Consider the following 19,657-nt stretch of genomic DNA (forward strand, 5'->3'; position numbering starts at 1 on the left):
GAAATGAATACTAATGGATCTTGGTTAATTTTAAGAAAAAGTGAAGAACAAAAAAGTCTCTGTTGTGGTCTCTCTTGGTACATTTCTCAGTAGTCAAACACAGTTAATTTTAAAATGGTTTGGCTCTTTTGGAAGCCATTATTACCTTTGTGAAAGTATTACTGAACTGTCAGTCATCCTATTTATATTTCTGTTCCCTTTATTTTCACATTATGGGGGAAGAGGTAAGTGAGAGGCTTGATGTTACTCTTACCACCTTATGAAGAAACTAAAATTGAATCCACTGTTAGGGTCTCTTGTTAAAATTGTCACAAAGGCCTCTCAAGTTGTAGGATTTTTTTCTACCCTGGGCAATGTTTTACTGGACTTGAGATCACTCAAGTGACCGCCATTGAGGAGATGGAGTCACAGTCTTCCTGTGCATTGTCAAAGACCTGCTGTACTCTTTGCACAAGGTAGCAGACAGGGTGTGTATCTTTGAATCAGCAATGCCACTAGCTAGTTTTAACTCCCTCCCTTCTTGTGGGAGGAACTCAGGCTGATTTATAACATTAATAGTGTATGAACTTGCCTTTTAAGCAAAGGATTGGTGATGTTAATTGAGAAATTTGGAAAGTTTAGTTTGAGAAGAAAATATACAAGACCATTTAAATGGATAAGACTTGAAATTGCCTGCCCTTAAGAAAATATGTGGTCTTGTCTGAGGGGAAGGCCGTTTTCTTTTTTATGCTTTTGTACTTCAGAAGGCAGTGATGGGAATACTTGGTAATATGTGTGATTCATTATCATCAGTTACAAATTTGAGCGATAATCACAGGAGCAAAGCTCATTGACCAAGATCATACACATTCCTGGAGGCTGTTTGGTAGTGATTAGACGTTTTGCTTTTAATTGGGGTAAGGATCATAGGAGGAGAGTTGTGGGAGAGGAGTTTTGAATTTCTAAAATTAAAATCCACCCTTTAAAGCTGATAATTGCCTTTAAAGATACTTTAAACTGTGTTGAAGGCAATTTTGATAGCAAAAACAAGACCATGGCCCCTTGAAGGGAGTGCCCTTTTATACATATAATTTCTGGCATGGTTATTAAAAGTAAGTCTTATTTTACAATAATCTTGATTCTCTGATTCTCTGTTGAGTACATACCAATCTGAGCCTAATGATTTTGTGACTTAATTTGTAGTAAGAAGGCTTTTTTAAAATTCTTCCCCTCACCAGGTATACAATGTTTACATGGCAGGGAGGCAGCTGTGTTCTAAGCGGTACCGCGAGTTTGCTGTCCTACACCAGAACCTGAAGAAAGAGTTTGCCAACTTTACATTTCCCCGACTTCCAGGGAAGTGGCCATTTTCTTTATCAGAGCAGCAATTAGATGCCCGACGTCGGGGGTTGGAAGAATATCTAGAAAAAGGTAAGCTGGCCTATCTTGAGCAGACATGAAATGAAGTCTTAGGTATATATCATAATACCTAAACTGAATAGCTAAGTTTCCTAAAACTCAATAGTGAAAGTAAGTCAAGTTTCTGACCTTAAATGTTGAATGATCTGAGCTTTGAAGCCAAGACTGAAATGTTTGGTTCAAGGATTAATAGTTAATTTTATTGACTAGCTGAGCACTTAACAACAGAAAAATGAGTTGTTGATGCTTTAAGGATCTTTATACATAGGGTTATGTTATTTGCCAACAAATACATGTGGATATGGACAGACTCATCAACATGTTGAAATGATTTGGGAACTAAGTGGGAATTATTTAAGATATATTTTTTAAATGATTCTTGGTTCACTGGCATATCCTACTTGAAAACTCATTATTCCTCTTACAGGTGTCCATGGATAGGTTTGCTGAGTTGTAGGTAGTAAAAAGTCCCTTTGTTTTAAGCAGCTTATAGGTAGAAGTATTGAAACTTACTTGTTATCTCAGGACTCCCAAATAATACATTAAGAGTTTGTGGGCGTGGATGCTGAAATATGTGTTTATCTAGAAAGGCATGGGGGAATTACACAGATCTCCTGAATGAGATAGTTCGTTTTGTGGCTCTTGCTTTGCTTCATTATAGAGTTGCATAATTGGCTAGCAGTGCAGTAGGCTTTTCTTTAAAATATTAATTTCATAGAATAGTGGTCTTACATGGTATTTGGTAATTCTGTGTCCTTGTGTCTTTATATAAGAACTAAGTGACCCAGTGGAAATTTTTTAAAACTTTGATGGAGAGCCTTATCCCTGAAGAAAAACCATTTTCCCTTGTAGAAAGTAGTGAAACTTCCTCATCCGTTTTTAGCTTTTTTTTTTTTCTTAATAACATGGATGGCCTCTAAACATACCCCTTGGGAAATGAGAGAGGGTATGATTTTTTTAATAAAATGAAGTGAGATCATCAGTGTAACTTAATCATCCTCATGAGAGTATCAGAAAATTAACTTTCTTGGATTTAGACCATTAGCTACCTACTTACCTGCCTACTTTCTTCTCTTTTTTTTTTTGGTTGTTACTGTTGAAGGTAAGGTGGGAAGATGTGCTCAGCTTAATACTTAATACTACCCATTTTTTTCAAAGTGTCTTTAAAGGCTTATGTTCTCTGACTGGGCTATTCCTAAGCCAAATAGATATTTTTCCTTTTGTGTTTCAATTTTGTATTTCATTTATTCCTAATTGACCTTATTCCTGCTCTGTTGTCTATCTTGTCAGTAGCTCACACAAGACTGCAAAGTTAGATTTACTTCCATTGGCTATATTTAATGTTTTTAGCAAGCTGCATCTTTGTACATCCTATTATTCCTCTGTTCTAGTTCATATTTATAAAATAAGTTAGATGACTTCCATTGGCTATATTTAATGTTTTTAGCAAGCTGCGTCTTTGTACATCCTATTATTCCTCTGTTCTAGTTCATGTTTATAAAAACATTTGTTGTGCCTTAAAATCTCATACTTCAGGGATGGCATATTACCTCAGCATTGCCTGCTACTGATGATTTCCTCTTAAATCTTGTTACGTTCTTGACTTTATATTCTTGATTTTAGGGCCTCATGCCAGCCTCTATCTTTGTTTTCTACAGTGTGCTCAATACGAGTCATTGGTGAGAGTGACATTATGCAGGAATTCCTATCAGAATCAGATGAGGTAGGTGCATACACCCTATAGAGACTGTTTGCCTTGTAGAGGAAAATAATTAAAGATGTCAGTTATGGATTCAATTGCCATAAATTCTCCAAGACTTTTTTTAACATCCTTTTCTTATGTATCCTTATCCTTAAAGCCTTAGTGCTAGGTCTGCCTTGTCTTTGAAGCCTTCTCTGATACTCATCAATTTGTCATTCCACTAAGAACTATTACAGTCAGTATTACTTAATTATCACCTTGTTGCTGTCATACTGTATTTTTTATTCATATAATTAGATTATCAATTTATATTTTTAGCTTACTAGAGTGTGAGCTACCTGTAAGAGCTGAATCTTCTTTTTTTCCAGCTCTATTGAAGTATAATGATAAATAGGAATTGTATATATTTGAGATGTATAACTTGATGTTTTAATACATGTTTACATTGTGAAAAATCACCACAATCCAATCAAGCTAATGAACATATCCATTACCTTACGTAGTTACCATTTCCTTCCTTCCTTCCTTTCTTTTTCCTTTCTTCCTTTGTTTTTGTGGTAAGAACAGTTAAGATCTACCCTCTTAATAAATTTCAAGTGTATAATACAAAATCGTTAACTGTGGTCACCATGCTGTCCATTAGATTTCCAGAACAAGAGCTAAATCTTGATTATTTTTATAGTCCCAGTGCCTTATCACGTTAAGAATATTGTAGGTGCTTAATAAATAGGGTTGAGTAGAAGAATGATTATGTAATGCTACTATATTAAATAATGTGTTATCCTCTATTTTATGTCTTATTTTTTCAACTAGATTATAAGTTTCTTGCAGACAAGGACTTATAATGTAATAGGCTTAGGATGATTTTAGACAATGAATAGTACTTTTTAAAAAAGTGGTAAATGAAGATAGATTTGTTCTACATAGTTATTTCTAACAGATTAAAAGGTAAAAAATCTGTTAGAAGAATGTGTTCATCATCAAAAGGAGTAAGAAAGAAGGATTTCTTTTGAATTAAGGAGGATGAGAATTGTTTACTCTTTACTAGAAGAAAATTGGACATCAGACTAACTCAGATTTCTGAGTTTGATCCATTTTTCCTTTTAAAGGTATCATGATTAGGAACTTTGAATACTACTTAAGCCAGTCTAGCATACTTAACCATTTAAAACCACAGAGTATTTGTTGAAACTACTGCTTTCAGTTGTTTTCTTTTCTAATTTGTGAGTTTTGAATGTTTAGAAGTCAGCCAAAAATCTCATATGTGTTTGACCTAGACTGTTTCACACAAGTTTTTTGTTTTGAAATGTGCACATATTGGCTACAACATGTTTCTTTCCTCCCTGTTCATCCTAAAGGTTAATTTCTGTTGTAGCCTAAAGTCAGCTTTATGACTAAATAAAATGTATTGATTATAAAGTGTCTTTTTCTCTTTCTCATTGGAACTCACTTTTTCTCTTTCATATATTTAGGTTGTTATTCAGCTAGCATGTTTCACAGAGAGTAAAGATATACCGGGCCATAAATTCTTTCTTGTGCCTTTTTCCCCCAGAACTACAATGGTGTGTCCGACGTAGAGCTGAGAGTAGCATTACCAGATGGAACAACAGTCACAGTCAGGGTTAAAAAGAACAGTACTACAGATCAAGTATATCAGGTAAATTAAACTTGAATAAGTAGATTTGACATTGAATAGTATAAAACTAAGGAAAACAGATTAAATAAGTTAATATATATAAAGTGCTTGGAGTATCTGGCATATAATAAGTTTATTAAATATTTGCTACTATTGTTGATGCTATTATTAATGTGAAAGTACTTTGCCCTCCTTTAAAGAAAGGTATGATAAATATTCCAGGTTGTAGTGGTTGTGATTAGCACCCTTTCTTTTTAATTGTAAAAACTTTATAACATATATGAAAACAGAAAAGTACAATGAACCCCCAATTATTTATCACTCATATTTAATAATCAAGATTTTGCCATGTTCTGTTATGTTCCTGTTTTCATTTTTCTTTGTTTAAATATTTTAAAGCAAATTCCATGTTATGGATTTGTGTATATTTCAGTATACATCTCTAAAAAATACGGACATTCTTCTTAGATAACCACAAAACCATTGTCAAACCTAAAAAATTAACAATACTTCCTTGGTGTTAACTAATAACAAAACCCATAGTCAAATTTTCACAGTTGTCTAAATATGATTTTTTTTATAAGGTGGCTTGTTAAAATCTGGATTTAAACAAGTACTCACATCACGTTTGGTTTTTACATTTTTTAAAAAAATATAAAGTTGTCTCTTCCATTCCCTAGCTTTTTTTTCCATGTTACTATTACAGAAGTTGGGTCTGTGCCTTATGGAACATCCCACATTCTTCATTTATCTGTTTGTTTTTTTCTTTGTGTCATTTAACAATGTCCTCCTATCTCCTTAAATTTTCTATAAATGGAGACTTGCTCTAAAGCCTTGATTAGATTTAGGTTCAGCCTTTTTGATAGGAATACTTGATAATTGGTGCTATATATTTCACATTGCTTTCTAACAGGAGGCATATAATATCTGGTTAATCCCACTTTTAGTGATACTAAGGTCAGTCAGTAGGTTTAGGTGGTGATAACCTAAGCTCTCTGTTTTAAAGTCCCCCATTGATCTTTAATCAGATGAGTCTAGCACTGATGATTGCTGCCTTAACCAGTGATTTCATTAAGGGTTGCAAAGTGCTGATTTTCTAATTCTTTCATTTCTTCACGTTTATTAGCTAGAATTCTTCTGTAAAGAACTTTTCCTTATCAACTACGGCTATTTAGTTATTCTGAATGACAGTTTGTACCAAAGGGAGGGGGATAAACATTTCTTTCCTTTTATTGCCAATTTTCAGAATAAGGAATTGGTGCCCTACTTAATTCAAATAATGTCCAATGAGATAATTATTTGGTTTGATTTGGTTGTTTTTAGTATCACGTGAGTTTTTAGATATTCAATGTGATTTAATCAATAGCATGGATTTTTTTTGATGCTCAAATTATTCCATCTTTAGCCAGTGGAAGCTCCTTCATGTCTGTTCTTACATTCTTTTTTTTTTCCCTCTGGGGTCACAGGGAAGTATTTTTATTTTTTTAATTTTTATTGAAGTATTGTTGACATAAAATCTTATATTGGTTTCAAATATACAACACAGTGGTTCAACAGTTACCTGTATTATTAAATCCTCACCCCCTCTAGTGAGGTTACTAGCTGTCAACATAGAAAAATGTTACAGAATCATTGACTATATTCTCCATGCTATACTGCTCCTGTATTCTTTTGATGCTGCGCATTTGTTTATGATAGCATCCTTGCTTTTTGAAGCAAGATGTTCTCACCTCTGTCTATGTATATTTCCTACCCTAGAGCTATAATCAGCCATTTTCCCCAAGGGGTCCTGGTCCCTTTCAGTGAGAAATTGTATTTAAGATTTTAAGATTATGATCTGGGTTCTGGGTATAATTGTTGCTTTTAAGCCTTTTCACTGGTCTTTAATCCTGATTTGATTTTTTCAGGGAGACCAGCAGTTTTGTGAATATTAACATTTGTTTCTCCTTTGTAGCAAACAAAAATCTATTCCCCATGCATTTACTCATATACTCTATACCATGGAAAGGATATATGCAGGATTTGAGGTATTTTTGAAATTATAAAATGGTGGAGTGGATGCAAGGAAAATGTTAATTTTGCAACTTACTGATGTTTTCTTTGTTTTTCCCAATATTTCTCTAGCAAGGCCTAATTTTCCCCCCTTTCTCATCTTACCCTGTTTGGAGAAGTCAAACTTCTCCAGACCTTGAGAGCGTTTAACTTTCTCTCCAGTGCAGTATAGAATGGTAACTAGAAAACTTACATCTCCAGTGTTTACCTCATACCAAAGAGGAACCTAGGTCTGATATGTGAGCAGATCTAGGAAGAAGGATAGAATCATATTTGGTTTACTCTATGACACTAATACTCAATAATTTTATCTTCTTTAATGCCTTATTCATATTGGGGTTGATCTTGAAATGTTACTACTAGTTTGTTTTTTGCTTTGTATTTTATTACTTGTATATAACCTTGATTTTCATATATTTGCACATGCAGTCTTTCAATGTCTTTTTGTCATATTATAACTTTAGTTCCTAGAGAAAAGGACTAATACTTGTTTAATGTGCCTCTGCTATGCCAACATTTTGCTGTTTCATGTGGATACTGATGATGGTAATTCTTAGGAAATGGTGGCCCCCAGCCTGAGACATGGATCATCTGAAAAATAAAAGTAATTTGGGAAGCATGAACAAAGTTGGCAAACAGTATTCTAAACTTAAGAACCAAAGACATCTTGTGTCAGGAGCCTATATTAAATGTAGGCCAAATGTGTGAGACTGGATATTTAAGAATTTTTCTTCTTCAGATCTGTCCTTCTTATCGAGTGTATTTCTTGTAAGTGCTGTTAAAAAAGACCCTCGTGGGCTGAAGTCATAGTTCATAGAGGAAAGCTGATTTTTTAAATTAAGGTATCATTGATATACAATCTTTGGAAGGTTTCACATGAACACCATTGTGGTTTCAACATTCACCCATATTAACAAGTCCCCCCATCCCATCCCATTGCAGTCACTGTTTATCAGTGTAGTAAGAAGCTGTAGAGTCGTTACTTGGCTCTGACTAGTTCTTTAGTGCACCACAGAATCGGCCAGATGTCCATGTGACATACTTCCTTACCTCCTTCAGGTCTTGATTTAAATGTCATCTCAGTGGGCCTTCCCTCACCACCCTATTTAAAATTGCACACACATACACCTGTGTTTCCAATTCCTCTTTCCTGCCTTGTATTTATCCAAAAAACTTATCACCATCTAACATAGTATATTTTGTACTGTAGGAAAGCTGATATTTAAGGAGAGACTATTAAATTGGAGGGGAGAAACTCACATTTAGAGATCATAACTGTTTGGGTCAAATACAGATATTTTTCCCATTTATGTCATGGGTGCACGTGTGCATGTACACAGACACACAAAGAAGGATGGCTGTGGACCATGTATTTAGTTTACATGAAACCAAGATGGCAAAATTCCTCCCTTTCTCCTCTCCACATGCTTACACCTGTCTTTTCCCACAGCATTGTCTGATTTAGTTTCCCTAGAACTAATCTATTCTGGTTACACTTTAGGCTATTGCAGCAAAAGTTGGCATGGACAGCACAACAGTGAATTACTTTGCCTTATTTGAAGTGATCAATCATTCCTTTGGTAAGTGCCAGTAGCTAATATTAAGTTTTGTTTAGGGGCATTTTATTCTAATACTGTCAGACTAAAGAATCCAGAAGCTGTCAGATGAAACTGCCCAGAGAAGAATGTCTTAAAGACAAGGGGAAATCCCACTCACTAGGACTTTCTTCAATAAGCAGACCAGGCAGACTCCATTAATCCCAAGTCAAAAGGGTGTCTGATCACTGTTGATCCTTTTTCCTCTTTTGTAAGTATAAGTTACACCAGTGCTGAAGCAGATAATTCATGAGGTTCTTTCAAATCAGAGGTTCAGAATTTATGTATTCCAATGAAACAGCCTTAAAAAGAGGGAATTTTCTCTTTAGCCACAATTTGTTTTAGTGTACTTTATGCTTTTTGTACATTTCTAAGAATAGCTTTTGTGTTCAGGAGTTGGAGATACATTGCTTAAAAGCCATTGCTTTAATGCATATATTTAAGTTTCTATGTAAATAAATATCCTCTTCTTAATAAACTTTATTTCATGGTGACAGGAAGTTTCTCATATATGTTATTTTATAAAAGTTAGGACTGGTGGTCACATTAGTTGTACTGAGACCACAAAGGAGAGGAAGTCTGAGGGCTTGCTCTGAATGACAGATTTCCCACAGTTTGTGTGTCTTTTCCGTATCATGTATATACAGAGCTAATGCAAGAAATGATAGAAAATACTGATTGATCAGACCTTCATCCCAGGAAGAGTGAGAGTTATAGATTTGGGTCACTTGCTATCCCAGGTCATGGTAGAACAACTTTGATAATCCCCCTGAAGCAGCCATCTCCCTGTTACTCTTTATCTTCCCAACTCCCTATAGTCTAACTTGGCAGACATAAGTGTTAGAAAGGATTGCTGGGGAACCAGGACCCTTGGATTCTAATCTTATCCTTCTTTTTTAAGCTTTAGTTAATACATAAAATGAGAAATGTTAAATCCGTCTTCTGCAGTGTTATAAGGCCAAGAGAAGAAAACTCTGAGCCTTTCCAAAGGGAAAGCAATATAGAAATTAGGAGTGGTATTAGTAATAGTAGTTAGTAGAAATTAGTAGTGTTTTATCCTTATTGTGCATTGTTAGGGAGAGGAAGTAACATTACCTTGAAGATACTTTTCACTTTAATGTATTAGAGTTGCAGATGGGGAGTCTTTCAGCACTTAATAAAAGCAGTTCTTTGAGAATTGCCACATGCAGGACTCTGAATGCACCATAGCTGGGTTAGAGGATAGGCTTGCTTTAAGGATGTTCTGTGGATGTCACTGTAACTTACCAGAAAATGGGTCACGTATTTTAATTGACTTTGGAGTAGGTGCTTTCTGCAGAGTCAGCAGGTTAACTGTAGGGTGTTAACTCAGGTGATAGATTTCAGTCTGTTTGAGGCTCGACTGGCCATAGTCGAGGTTAGCAGGGGTAGATTCAGCCAAACAGTTACTTTGTGGTCCCAAGGCAGAGCCCCGTGATGGATCTAAGCTGATGTCCTGGTTAATGTAAACCTGCCATGCTGGATCTTCCCTACACACAGTTTATACTAGGAAGAATCCTTATGTATCTTTTCACTCTAGCTTTCTTTGTTTTGTCTTCTCTTCAGTACGTAAGCTGGCACCTAATGAATTTCCTCATAAACTGTACGTCCAGAATTACACATCAGCTGTGCCAGGCACCTGCCTGACTATTCGAAAGTGGCTTTTTACCACAGAAGAAGAAATCTTCTTAAATGACAATGATCTTGCTGTTACCTACTTCTTTCATCAGGTGATTGAGTTGATCTTCCTAGAAAGGTCTGATTTCTTTTTCTGTTTGTATGTGGTGGGTAATTTGCCAATCCAGTGAGAATCCTTGGGTAAGCTACTTTGCATCATGGATCTTGGTTAAATTCTTAAAATGTTCTATCCCATTCACAAAAGATAAGTATGTTTAAAAAGTAAAGATCTCCTAGAGTTTAAAATGTATTTATTAGTATTTTTTTAAACAACAGAAAATGAGCATTATGGCTATGTACCATTTCAAAAATTTTTCATCAAAATCATATATACATAGAGTTTAAGGCATCAGATAGTTCTCTACAGGTTATTGAAAAATATTAGTTGCCCCCACTTAGCTTCATCTCCCTCTACAGGCAACCACTTGAACCTCTTTTAGCTTTGTTTTTTGTTGTTGTTTTGTTTTATATTTACTTCCATGTCTCTTTTTTATAACTTGGCTATATTGCTTCTACTTGATTTCTCAGGTTCAAGAAATATCTTTTTATTTCCCACTATAGAAGATGAGAGTCTAGCTCTATTTCCTTCCCCGTTCCTACTATAGTCCCATACCCATACTCAAGTGCACATTGGTAGGTGACAGAGCTAGAAGTTGAGTAAGTCTTTTGACTTCAATCCTGAACTCATTCTGTTATGCACATATCTTCCCTTAAAAGACTATGGGGAATGATTTCTACCTTAGGGAAATCAGCAGTCTTCTGATAAAGTTTTAAGTGAACTTGCTTGTGTCTACATAGAATTGTCCTTGTAGCGATTCACTGAGGTTAAGATTCTGAATGCCCTGGACAGATGATTCTGTTTGCTCTTTTTCTTTTTTTCTCCCAAAGATCAGTTTCCCTTACTATTAGGTTTTTAAAGTTTTTCTTGGAGTGGAGGAGGGGCGGAATGAAGTTGAGAAGAGGGGGTGGGTATGCATATTTCATATAGCTAAACCAGGAAGAGTTTAGAATTGGCATATTATATCAGGTACCTTCATGTCTGTATCAAGTTCCATCAGGGATTTTTTTCCACTCATGGTCTCAGATTTATCACTTTCTGTCTTCCAGTTGCTACTACTATAGTTTAAAGTCTTGTTTCACTTCATGCTTAACAGTACTACAACATCATTGGTCTCCCTTAGTTTATTCTCTCCTTAGCTTTAATGCATTTGGCACTCATATACAAGCCAATTTTTCTTTAGACAAAATTTTTTATTGCTTATTTTATGTTCCTTCTCTCCTTAAGTCTAAATTCTTGTGCCTACCTTTTAGGGTCCTTCATAATCTGTTAACCTGCCCATGCAGCATTATCATTCATTGTCCCCTACCATGGATCCTTTATCCAAATCAGGCAAGTCTGTCTCCTGAATGTATTTAAGTTTAAACCCATTCTTATTTTCTGACTTAGCAAATAGTTTCTTCTGTTCATCCTATCCTTTGGGGTCTGACCAAGGCTTCCCTGGTGACAATTAGCAGTAAGCTCTCCTGTTCTGATTGCATATATCAGTATCTATACCACACATTTTTGTTACTTTGTTGTTACTTTTAATACAGTATTATATGCTGTCTTTCAGTGTTCTCTGATTCTTTCGTCTATGAATTAACCAGAATTTAAATCTCTTAGCATGAAAAACCAGATCCCTCATGTGCCTGTAACAATCCTTGAGCACATGTCAGATGCTCTTTAGATGCTTCTCATTCCAATAAATATACCCATGTGGCAATTAACTGGTGATGATGATGATGGTCCAGATGGACAAGAGTTATTCTGCAAATGAATCAGTGTCTCTTTTATTTTTACCACAACTGTGTTTGATAATAATGATTTTTACATTTCTTTCTTCCCTGCCTTTGTTTTGGTGACAGGCTGTTGATGATGTGAAAAAAGGTTACATCAAAGCAGAGGAAAAATCCTACCAGTTACAGAAGTTGTATGAACAGAGGAAAATGGTCATGGTAGGTTTATGTCCCCATAATCTCTTTACAAAATAACCCTTCTTATCTCTTAAACCTGTTGTTCCTGTCATTTTTTAAGATGTTGCAACCTGGTCAGTGGTTTAACTAAAAAAAAAAGGAGGGGATATAGACCTTGATATAAAGTCCATTTCATTCTTCCATGTAGCACACAAAGAGGTTATTTTGCTATATATAGCAAAATATATATATTATTAATAATATAACATTTTGTTGGTAAAAAAGTTCTAAAATAAAAGCTGTGTAAAACATTTAATATGATAAAGATAAGATTCTCTAAGAATTGATATTAAGATTTTTAACACTAGAAGTTTTTTTGTGATTTAGCAGTCCCCATATCATTTGTTTTTAAAACTTCCATCTCTTTGCAGTTGCTTAAACATTATGGTCAATGGTGCTTGTGATTAGTGTGATATCCTAGAGCTGTGCTGTTCTGTTCAGGAGCTGCTAACCTCCTGTAGCTATTTAAATTTAATTTTAAATTCAGTTAAATTAAATAAAATTTAAAATTCAATTTCTGAGAAGCACTAGCCATATTTCAAGTGTTGAGTAGCCCCAAATGTAACTACCTTATTAGACAGCTCAAATACAGAACATTTTCATCATCACAGAAAGTTCTGTTGGAGAGGGCTGCCTAGAATATTCCTTAAATGTCTTAAAATTAGTTTTCGATTTGTATCTGCCATAAATACAGGGATGGAAGTTGTCAAAAATAAAATTTGTGAAGAACACTTAGAAAAACTTCCACTGATGACATCTTAAAATTTCTTGGCAAATTCATGTACAGTTGAAACTTTTCCAATTATAATATTCATGATTTCACACAAGGCAGTAATTGCATTGGTAATGATTCTGATAGGTCACTTGAATTTCTTTTGTACTTTCTGTGCATTTTTTTTGTGAGGGAATATTCATCTCTCTAAATTAATTGGGTTTGAATAAGAATGCAAACAAGTCAGCTATTGAACTTAGCCTGTAAATTTTATGTCTAGCTGAGATAGTTATTTTGTCACTCACATGACCAAAAGTAGTAAATTTTCTTGCCTTAGAAAATTGCCAAAGATCAGGGAACCATGTACCAGTGTTCTGCATACCAAAAGGCTGAAATAGACAATACAAAAATTTTTTTTTAATAGAATTAAGTCTTGGCAGAATTTTACTATATGGGAGACAGGATTTTAAAACTCAGCTTCTCCTTGTTCTTTAACATAATGGCATTGTTTTCTGTGTATTAATACATGATTCTGACCAACAGGCCTGCATCTTGTCAATGAGAAGGACCATCAACCTCTGCAATAGTTCTCTGCCTTTGCCAAAGCCAAGAGAATCCAAGTGCTTCATAAGGGCTTCTGATAATACCCATATGGAATATATATTGTTTCTTTGCACATATAGTACTCCAAACACACTATCTTCCATTTATGCATTCAACAGAAAACATTTGTTGAACACCAAGTGTATGCCAGGCATAGTGCAAGTTGTAAGAGAAATAAATAGGTTGGGGTTGTTCCATGGAAACAATTTTCTATAATTTAACAAGTATAGTAATCTATTATGAAATCATTTTAGACTCGTTTGTGTCTTGCAATCACCCAGTTAAGAACTCAAGTGCAGTTGGTACATTTATTGATATGTTTCCCCATTGGTCATCAGAATTTAGTATAAAATACATTTAAACATTTATGGAATTCTAATTGTCTTGAAAACCTAGTGCCAACATCTAAGTGTGTACTAGCCCCATCAACTGCAATCACATTTTAAAGAAAATCCCACAAAAGTTTGAATTTTATTCAAGTATAATTTTGTATGTTCAAGTATTAGTGTTTAAAGACATTAGCCTAGCCAATGATTATGGTCAGTACACTGAAACTTCCAACACAGATATGCCTGTCAGAGCCCACAAATCTTGATACCATTATCTATAGCAACTTAATGTGGTTAATAGGCCTAAGATTAGGCCAAATCACTAAGATTAGTTGCCCGGTCACTGTGTGACCTTCAGCAATTCAACAAACTTCTCAGTTTTCATTTCTTTTCTGTAAAATGAGGATGTTCAGATTGCTAGCTATTAAGTAGAATCTTGACAAAATATCCAAACTTCTTGGTAGATAAATAAGCTTTGTGTTCTCCACAAGTAAGTTCCCTTGTTCTCCAAATACAGAGGACAGCTCATATCTTTGCCATAGTTTGTAATACTTACCCAGTATGATAAAAAATGTTTTTGTCTTCTGCTTATTTATGTAGAGTGAATCCAAAATTTGGATGGTTGAGAATATAAGGTATAAGAGAGAGATTATTTTTTCTATTCTTCTTTCTTTAACTCACGTGAATAGTAGACCTGTGTAAGTAATTTGTGTCTTTCTTATGTTGGAATGGCCTAATTTGGCCATTGTTGAACTGACAAATTTCTTGTTAATGTTTCTTAACATAATTTGTATTGATTTCATACAAGGCAGTATGTGTGAAAGTCAGTATTTCTTAAAGTGTAGTCCTCAGCTCAATTAAAAGGGAATCACTTGTGAAGCCTGCTTAAGTGTAGATTTCTGGACTCCACCACACATTTACTAAACAAGAGTCTCTGGGAATATGATCTAGGAATCTTTGTAAAGATTTTTAATGAAGCACCCTGGCAATTATGAAACTTTCAGTGCTTCAAATCGCTACTCTAGGGGTTTGATAGAGTTGGCTCCAAATGTTCCTATCAAGCCCTTATTTCAGTTTTAGACCTGTTTTGACTCTTGGCATGTTGTTTGGGAAAACAGAATGTTCTCCAGAATGGAGCTCATCCCACTCATTGAAAGTGTTTTGCTCTGTTAAGTACTGAGTCTCTGCTTTAATAAATGTCTTATATCTGTATTTGCCAATCTTGCTGAATATTGAATGAAAATAAAATGTCCCATGCTATACTTTTCTTCTTCTCTAGCCTAATGTGGGCCATCATCTAGTTGGTGTGTAAAGAATCAAGGAAGATAATTTAGGAAATATATTTAGCTACATAAAATTTAATATGAAAGGAGAATGGACAGGATAGCTTTGTTTTAATTATATAGCTACATCCTTATGTAATATGTTTGAAAACAGACATTCACTTTTCAAATTTTTGGATGTGTAGAAAATGTTACATATTTTTTCTCTTCGTGCTTTGTGCAAATCCAGCATTGTAGAGATTGTCCATTTAAAGCTGTGAAATACTACCTGACATAAGAATCTCTGAAAACCTTAAGTTTCCCCAATGAGACTTTACCCATCTCATCTCACTGAGGCCATAGGTGCCCTTAGTTTTCACTCAGGTTATTTTTATAACTTATGCTATTAGGAAGTCACCTGAAGGTCCTTTGCTTTCAAGGACTACATTCTTGAGTATGGAGGAATAAATCAGCCTTTTGATTAAAAGGGGAGGGAGAGGGACACATACTATGTGCCTGGTATTGTTGTAGGCAGTATTGTACATTCGCATTCCTTCTTTTATGACAATGCAGTTGTCACTGGACTTTACAGAGGAGAGGTGAGATCTGAGAGATGAAGATTCTGACCTAAGATCATAATAGCTTGTCAGAAGTGGAACTATGTTTTTAACCCATTCCTGTCTGGCTGAGTGGTAGTCATGTCCTTTATTTCCAGGTGGCAAAGGGTTATCCCCCAGGTTGAGTAATGTATACCAGGTCATAAAGAGAGAGTTCAAGATATTCAGAGCTTCATGTTTCTTCTTTCCCTAATTCCTCACTTTGCACATTTCTCTTTTTAAAAAAAATCTGTACAACTCCCAGTTAGGAATATGGCAGAACTGTTTTCTTATTAAACAGTAGTAGTGCCTCTCAAAGAAGAGAACTCTCAGCAAATATGTTATATGTAAGCCATTTTGTTGAAGGACACAAGCAGAAGTAGGGTCAAGGCTGCATGATGCCCACTGGCATTTGCAGATGTCTTAAGCATTTTCAAGCAGAATTTGCTGCTTATTGAGCATGAAGAAAGCTTCTATGACTGTGTTAGGAGGATGACTTGGATTGAGTGCTGGAGGTTTGGATGCAGGGCACTCTTCTTTCTCTTTAACATTTCATTGTAGACATTTTCATATATATAAGGATGTTGAAAGAATAGTACATTTAGCCCCCATGTACCCTACCCAGCTTCAGCAGCCTTCAACTTTCTGCTGTTCATGCTTCATCTATCTCACATGCTTTTATCCTCTGGACTTTTAAAAAGTAATTTATATACACATCATTTCACAGGGCAGTCTTTTACTTTTTTTTTTTTAAGTATCATTAATATACAATCGTGTTTAGGTTTCACATGAGCAGCATTGTGGTTACTACATTCCCCCTATTATCAAGTCCCCACCACATACCCCATTATAGTCATTGTCCATGCACCCCCCTACATTATGTGTGCTAATTGTAATGCCCTTTAATCCCCTTATATCTCCCTTCCTAGCCACCTTCCCCAGTCCCTTTCCCTTTCATAACTGTTAGTCCATTTTTGGATTCTGTGAGTCTGCTGCTATTTTGTTCCTTCAGTTTTCACTTTGTTGTACTCCACAGATGAGTGAAATCATTTGGTACTTGTCTTTCCACCTGGCTTATTTGAGAGCATAATACCCTCTAGTTCCATCCATCTTCTTGCAAATGGTAGGATTAGTTTTCTTCTTATGGCTAAATAAAATTCCATTGTGTATATCCACCACATCTTCTTTATCCATTCATCTACTGATGGACACTTAGGTTGCTTCCATATCTTGGCTATAGTAAATAGTGCTACCATAAACATAGGGGTGCATATGTCTTTTTGAATCTGTGATCCTCTTTTCTCAGGATAAATTCCTAGGAGTGGAATTCCTGGGTCAAATGGTATTTCTATTTTTAGTATTTTAAGGAATCTCCATACTGCTTTCCAAAATGGTTGAACTAATTTGCATTCCCACCAGCAGTGTAGGAAGGGTTCCCTTTTCTCTGCGTCCTTGCCAGCATTTGTTGTTCCCTATCTTTTGGATGTTGGCCATCCAAACTGGTGTGAGGTGATATCTCATTGTGTTTTTAATTTGCATTTCCCTAATGCATACCAATGTGGAGCATCTCTTCTTGTGCCTGTTGGTGATCTGAATTTCTTCTTTGGAGAAGTGTCTGTTCAGATCCTCTGCCCATTTTTTAATCAGGCTATTTGCTTTTTGTTTTTTGAGGCATGTGAGCTCTTTATATATTTTGGATGTCAACCCCTTATCAGATATGTCATTTATGACTGTATTCTCCCATACGGTACCTTTTTGTTCTGCTGATGGTGTCCTTTGCTGTACTCACAGAGCATTCTTTTTTTTATCCTATCATTAATGTACAATTATATGAACAAAATTATGGTTACTAGGCTCCCCCTGTTATCAAGTTGCCACCACATACCCCATTACAGTCACTGTCCATCAGTGTAGTAAGATGCTATAGAATCACTACTTGTCTTCTCTGTGTTATACTGCCTTCCGTGTGTCCCCCCACCTACGTTATACATACTAATCATGATGCCCCTATTTCCTCCTTATCCCTCTCTTCCCACCCATCCTTCCCAGTCCCTTTCTTTCCCTTTTGTAACTGTTAGTCCATTCTTGGGTTCTGTGAGTCTCCTGCTGTTGTTCCTTCAGTTTTTGCTTTGTTCTTATACTCCACAGATGAGTGAAATCATTTGATACGTGTCTTTCTCTGCCTAGGTTATTTCACTGAGCATAATACCCTCTAGCTCCATCCATGTTGTTGCAAATGGTAGGATTTGTTTTCTTTTTATGGCTGAATAGTATTTCATTGTATATGTACCACATCTTCTTTATCCATTCATATACTGATGGACACTTAAGTTGTTTCCATTTCTTGGCTATTGTAAATAGTGCTGTGATAAACATAGGGGTACACATGTCTTTTTCAAATTGGGCTGTTGCATTCTTAGAGTAAATTCCTAGGAGTGGAATTCCTGGGTCAAATGGTATTTCTGTTTTTAGTTTTTGAGGAACCTCCACACTCCTTTCCACAGTGGTTGAACTATTTTACATTCCCACCAGCAGTGTAGGAGGGTTCCCCTTTCTTCACATCCTCACCAACATTTGTTGTTTTGGATGTTGGCCATCCTAACTGGTGTGAGGTGATATCTCATTGTGGTTTTGATTTGCATTTCTCTGATGGTTAGTGATGTGGAGCATCTTGTCATGTGCCTGTTGGTCATCTGAATTTCTTCTTTACAGAAGTGTCTGTTCAGCTCCTCTGCCCATTTTTTAATTGGATTATTTGCTTTTTGTTTGTTGAGGTGCGTGAGCTCTTTATGTAATTTGAATGTCAACCACTTATCAGATATGTCATTTATGAATATATTCTCCCATACTGTAGGATGTCTTTTTGTTCTACTGATGGTGTCCTTTGCTGTACAGAAGCTTTTTAGTTTGATACAGTCCCACTTATTCATTTTTGCTTTTGTTTCCCTTGCCTGGGGAGATATATTCATGAAGAAGTTGCTCATGTTTATGTCCAAGAGATTTTTGCCTATGTTTTTTTCTAAGAGTTTTATGGTTTCATGACTTACATTCAGGTCTTTGATCCATTTTGAGTTTACTTTTGTGTATGGGGTTAGGCAATAATCTAGTTTCATTCTCTTTCATGTAGCTGTCCAGTTTTGCCAATACCAGCTGTTGAAGGGGCTGTCATTTCCCCATTGTATGTGCATGACTCCTTTTTCGTATATTAATTGATCATATATGGTTGGGTTTATATCTGGACTCTCTAGTCTGTTCCATTGGTCTATGGGTCTGTTCTTGTGCCACTACCAAATTGTCTTGATCACCGTGGCTTTGTAGTAGAGATTGAATTCAGGGAGTGTAAATCCCCTGCTTTATTCTTCCATCTCAGGATTGCTTTGGCTATTTGGGGTCTTTTGTGGTTCCATATGAATTTAGAACTATTTGCTCTAGTTCACTGAAGAATGCTGTCGGTATTTTGATAGGGATTGCATTGAGTCTGTAGATTGCCTTATGCAGGATGGCCATTTTGACAGTATTAATTCTTACTATCCATGAGCACGGGATGTGTTTCCATTTATTGGTATCTTCTTTAATTTCTCTCATGAGTATCTTGTAGTTTTCACAGTATAGATCTTTCACTTCCTTGATTACATTTATTCCTAGGTGTTTTACTCTTTTTGATGCAGTTGTGAATGGAATTGTTTTCCTGATTTCTCTTTCTGCTAGTTCATCATTAGTGTATAGGAATGCAACAGATTTCTATGTAGTAATTTTGTATCCCACAAGTTTGCTGAATTCAGATATTAGATCTAATAGTTTTGGCATAGATTCTTTAGAGTTTTTTATGTACAATATCATGTCATCTTCAAACAGGGACAGTTTGACTTCTTCCTTACCAATCTGGATGCCTTTTATTTCTTTGTGTTGTCTGATTGCCATGGCTAGGACCTCTAGAAGAATGTTGAATAAAAGTGGGGAGAGTGGGCCTCCTTGTCTTGTTCCTGATCTTAGGGGAAAAGCTTTCAGCTTCTCACTGTTAAATATGATGTTAGCTGTGGGTTTGTCATGTATGTGGCCTTTAT

The 19,657-nt window shown here is 35.6% G+C and overlaps 1 protein-coding gene across 6 annotated transcripts in view; it reads left to right on the top strand.

Annotated features, from left to right (window-relative positions):
- LOC108394941 (sorting nexin 27) overlaps positions 1 to 19,657 on the top strand; it is a 167,784-nt gene that overhangs the window by 136,405 nt on the left and 11,722 nt on the right. For 5 of the 6 annotated variants that reach the window (XM_073234635.1, XM_073234633.1, XM_073234634.1 and 2 more), the window contains 6 exons: positions 1,218 to 1,410; positions 3,057 to 3,121; positions 4,653 to 4,757; positions 8,290 to 8,368; positions 9,968 to 10,131; positions 11,984 to 12,073. In XM_073234635.1, coding sequence (XP_073090736.1) covers positions 1,218 to 1,410; positions 3,057 to 3,121; positions 4,653 to 4,757; positions 8,290 to 8,368; positions 9,968 to 10,131; positions 11,984 to 12,073 — 696 coding nt within the window. The remainder of the gene's footprint in view (positions 1 to 1,217; positions 1,411 to 3,056; positions 3,122 to 4,652; positions 4,758 to 8,289; positions 8,369 to 9,967; positions 10,132 to 11,983; positions 12,074 to 19,657) is intronic. The other variant, XM_073234636.1, reaches the window with a different exon arrangement.

The sequence above is a fragment of the Manis javanica genome, chromosome 4, assembly GCF_040802235.1.
Source record: "Manis javanica isolate MJ-LG chromosome 4, MJ_LKY, whole genome shotgun sequence".
NCBI lineage: Eukaryota > Metazoa > Chordata > Mammalia > Pholidota > Manidae > Manis > Manis javanica.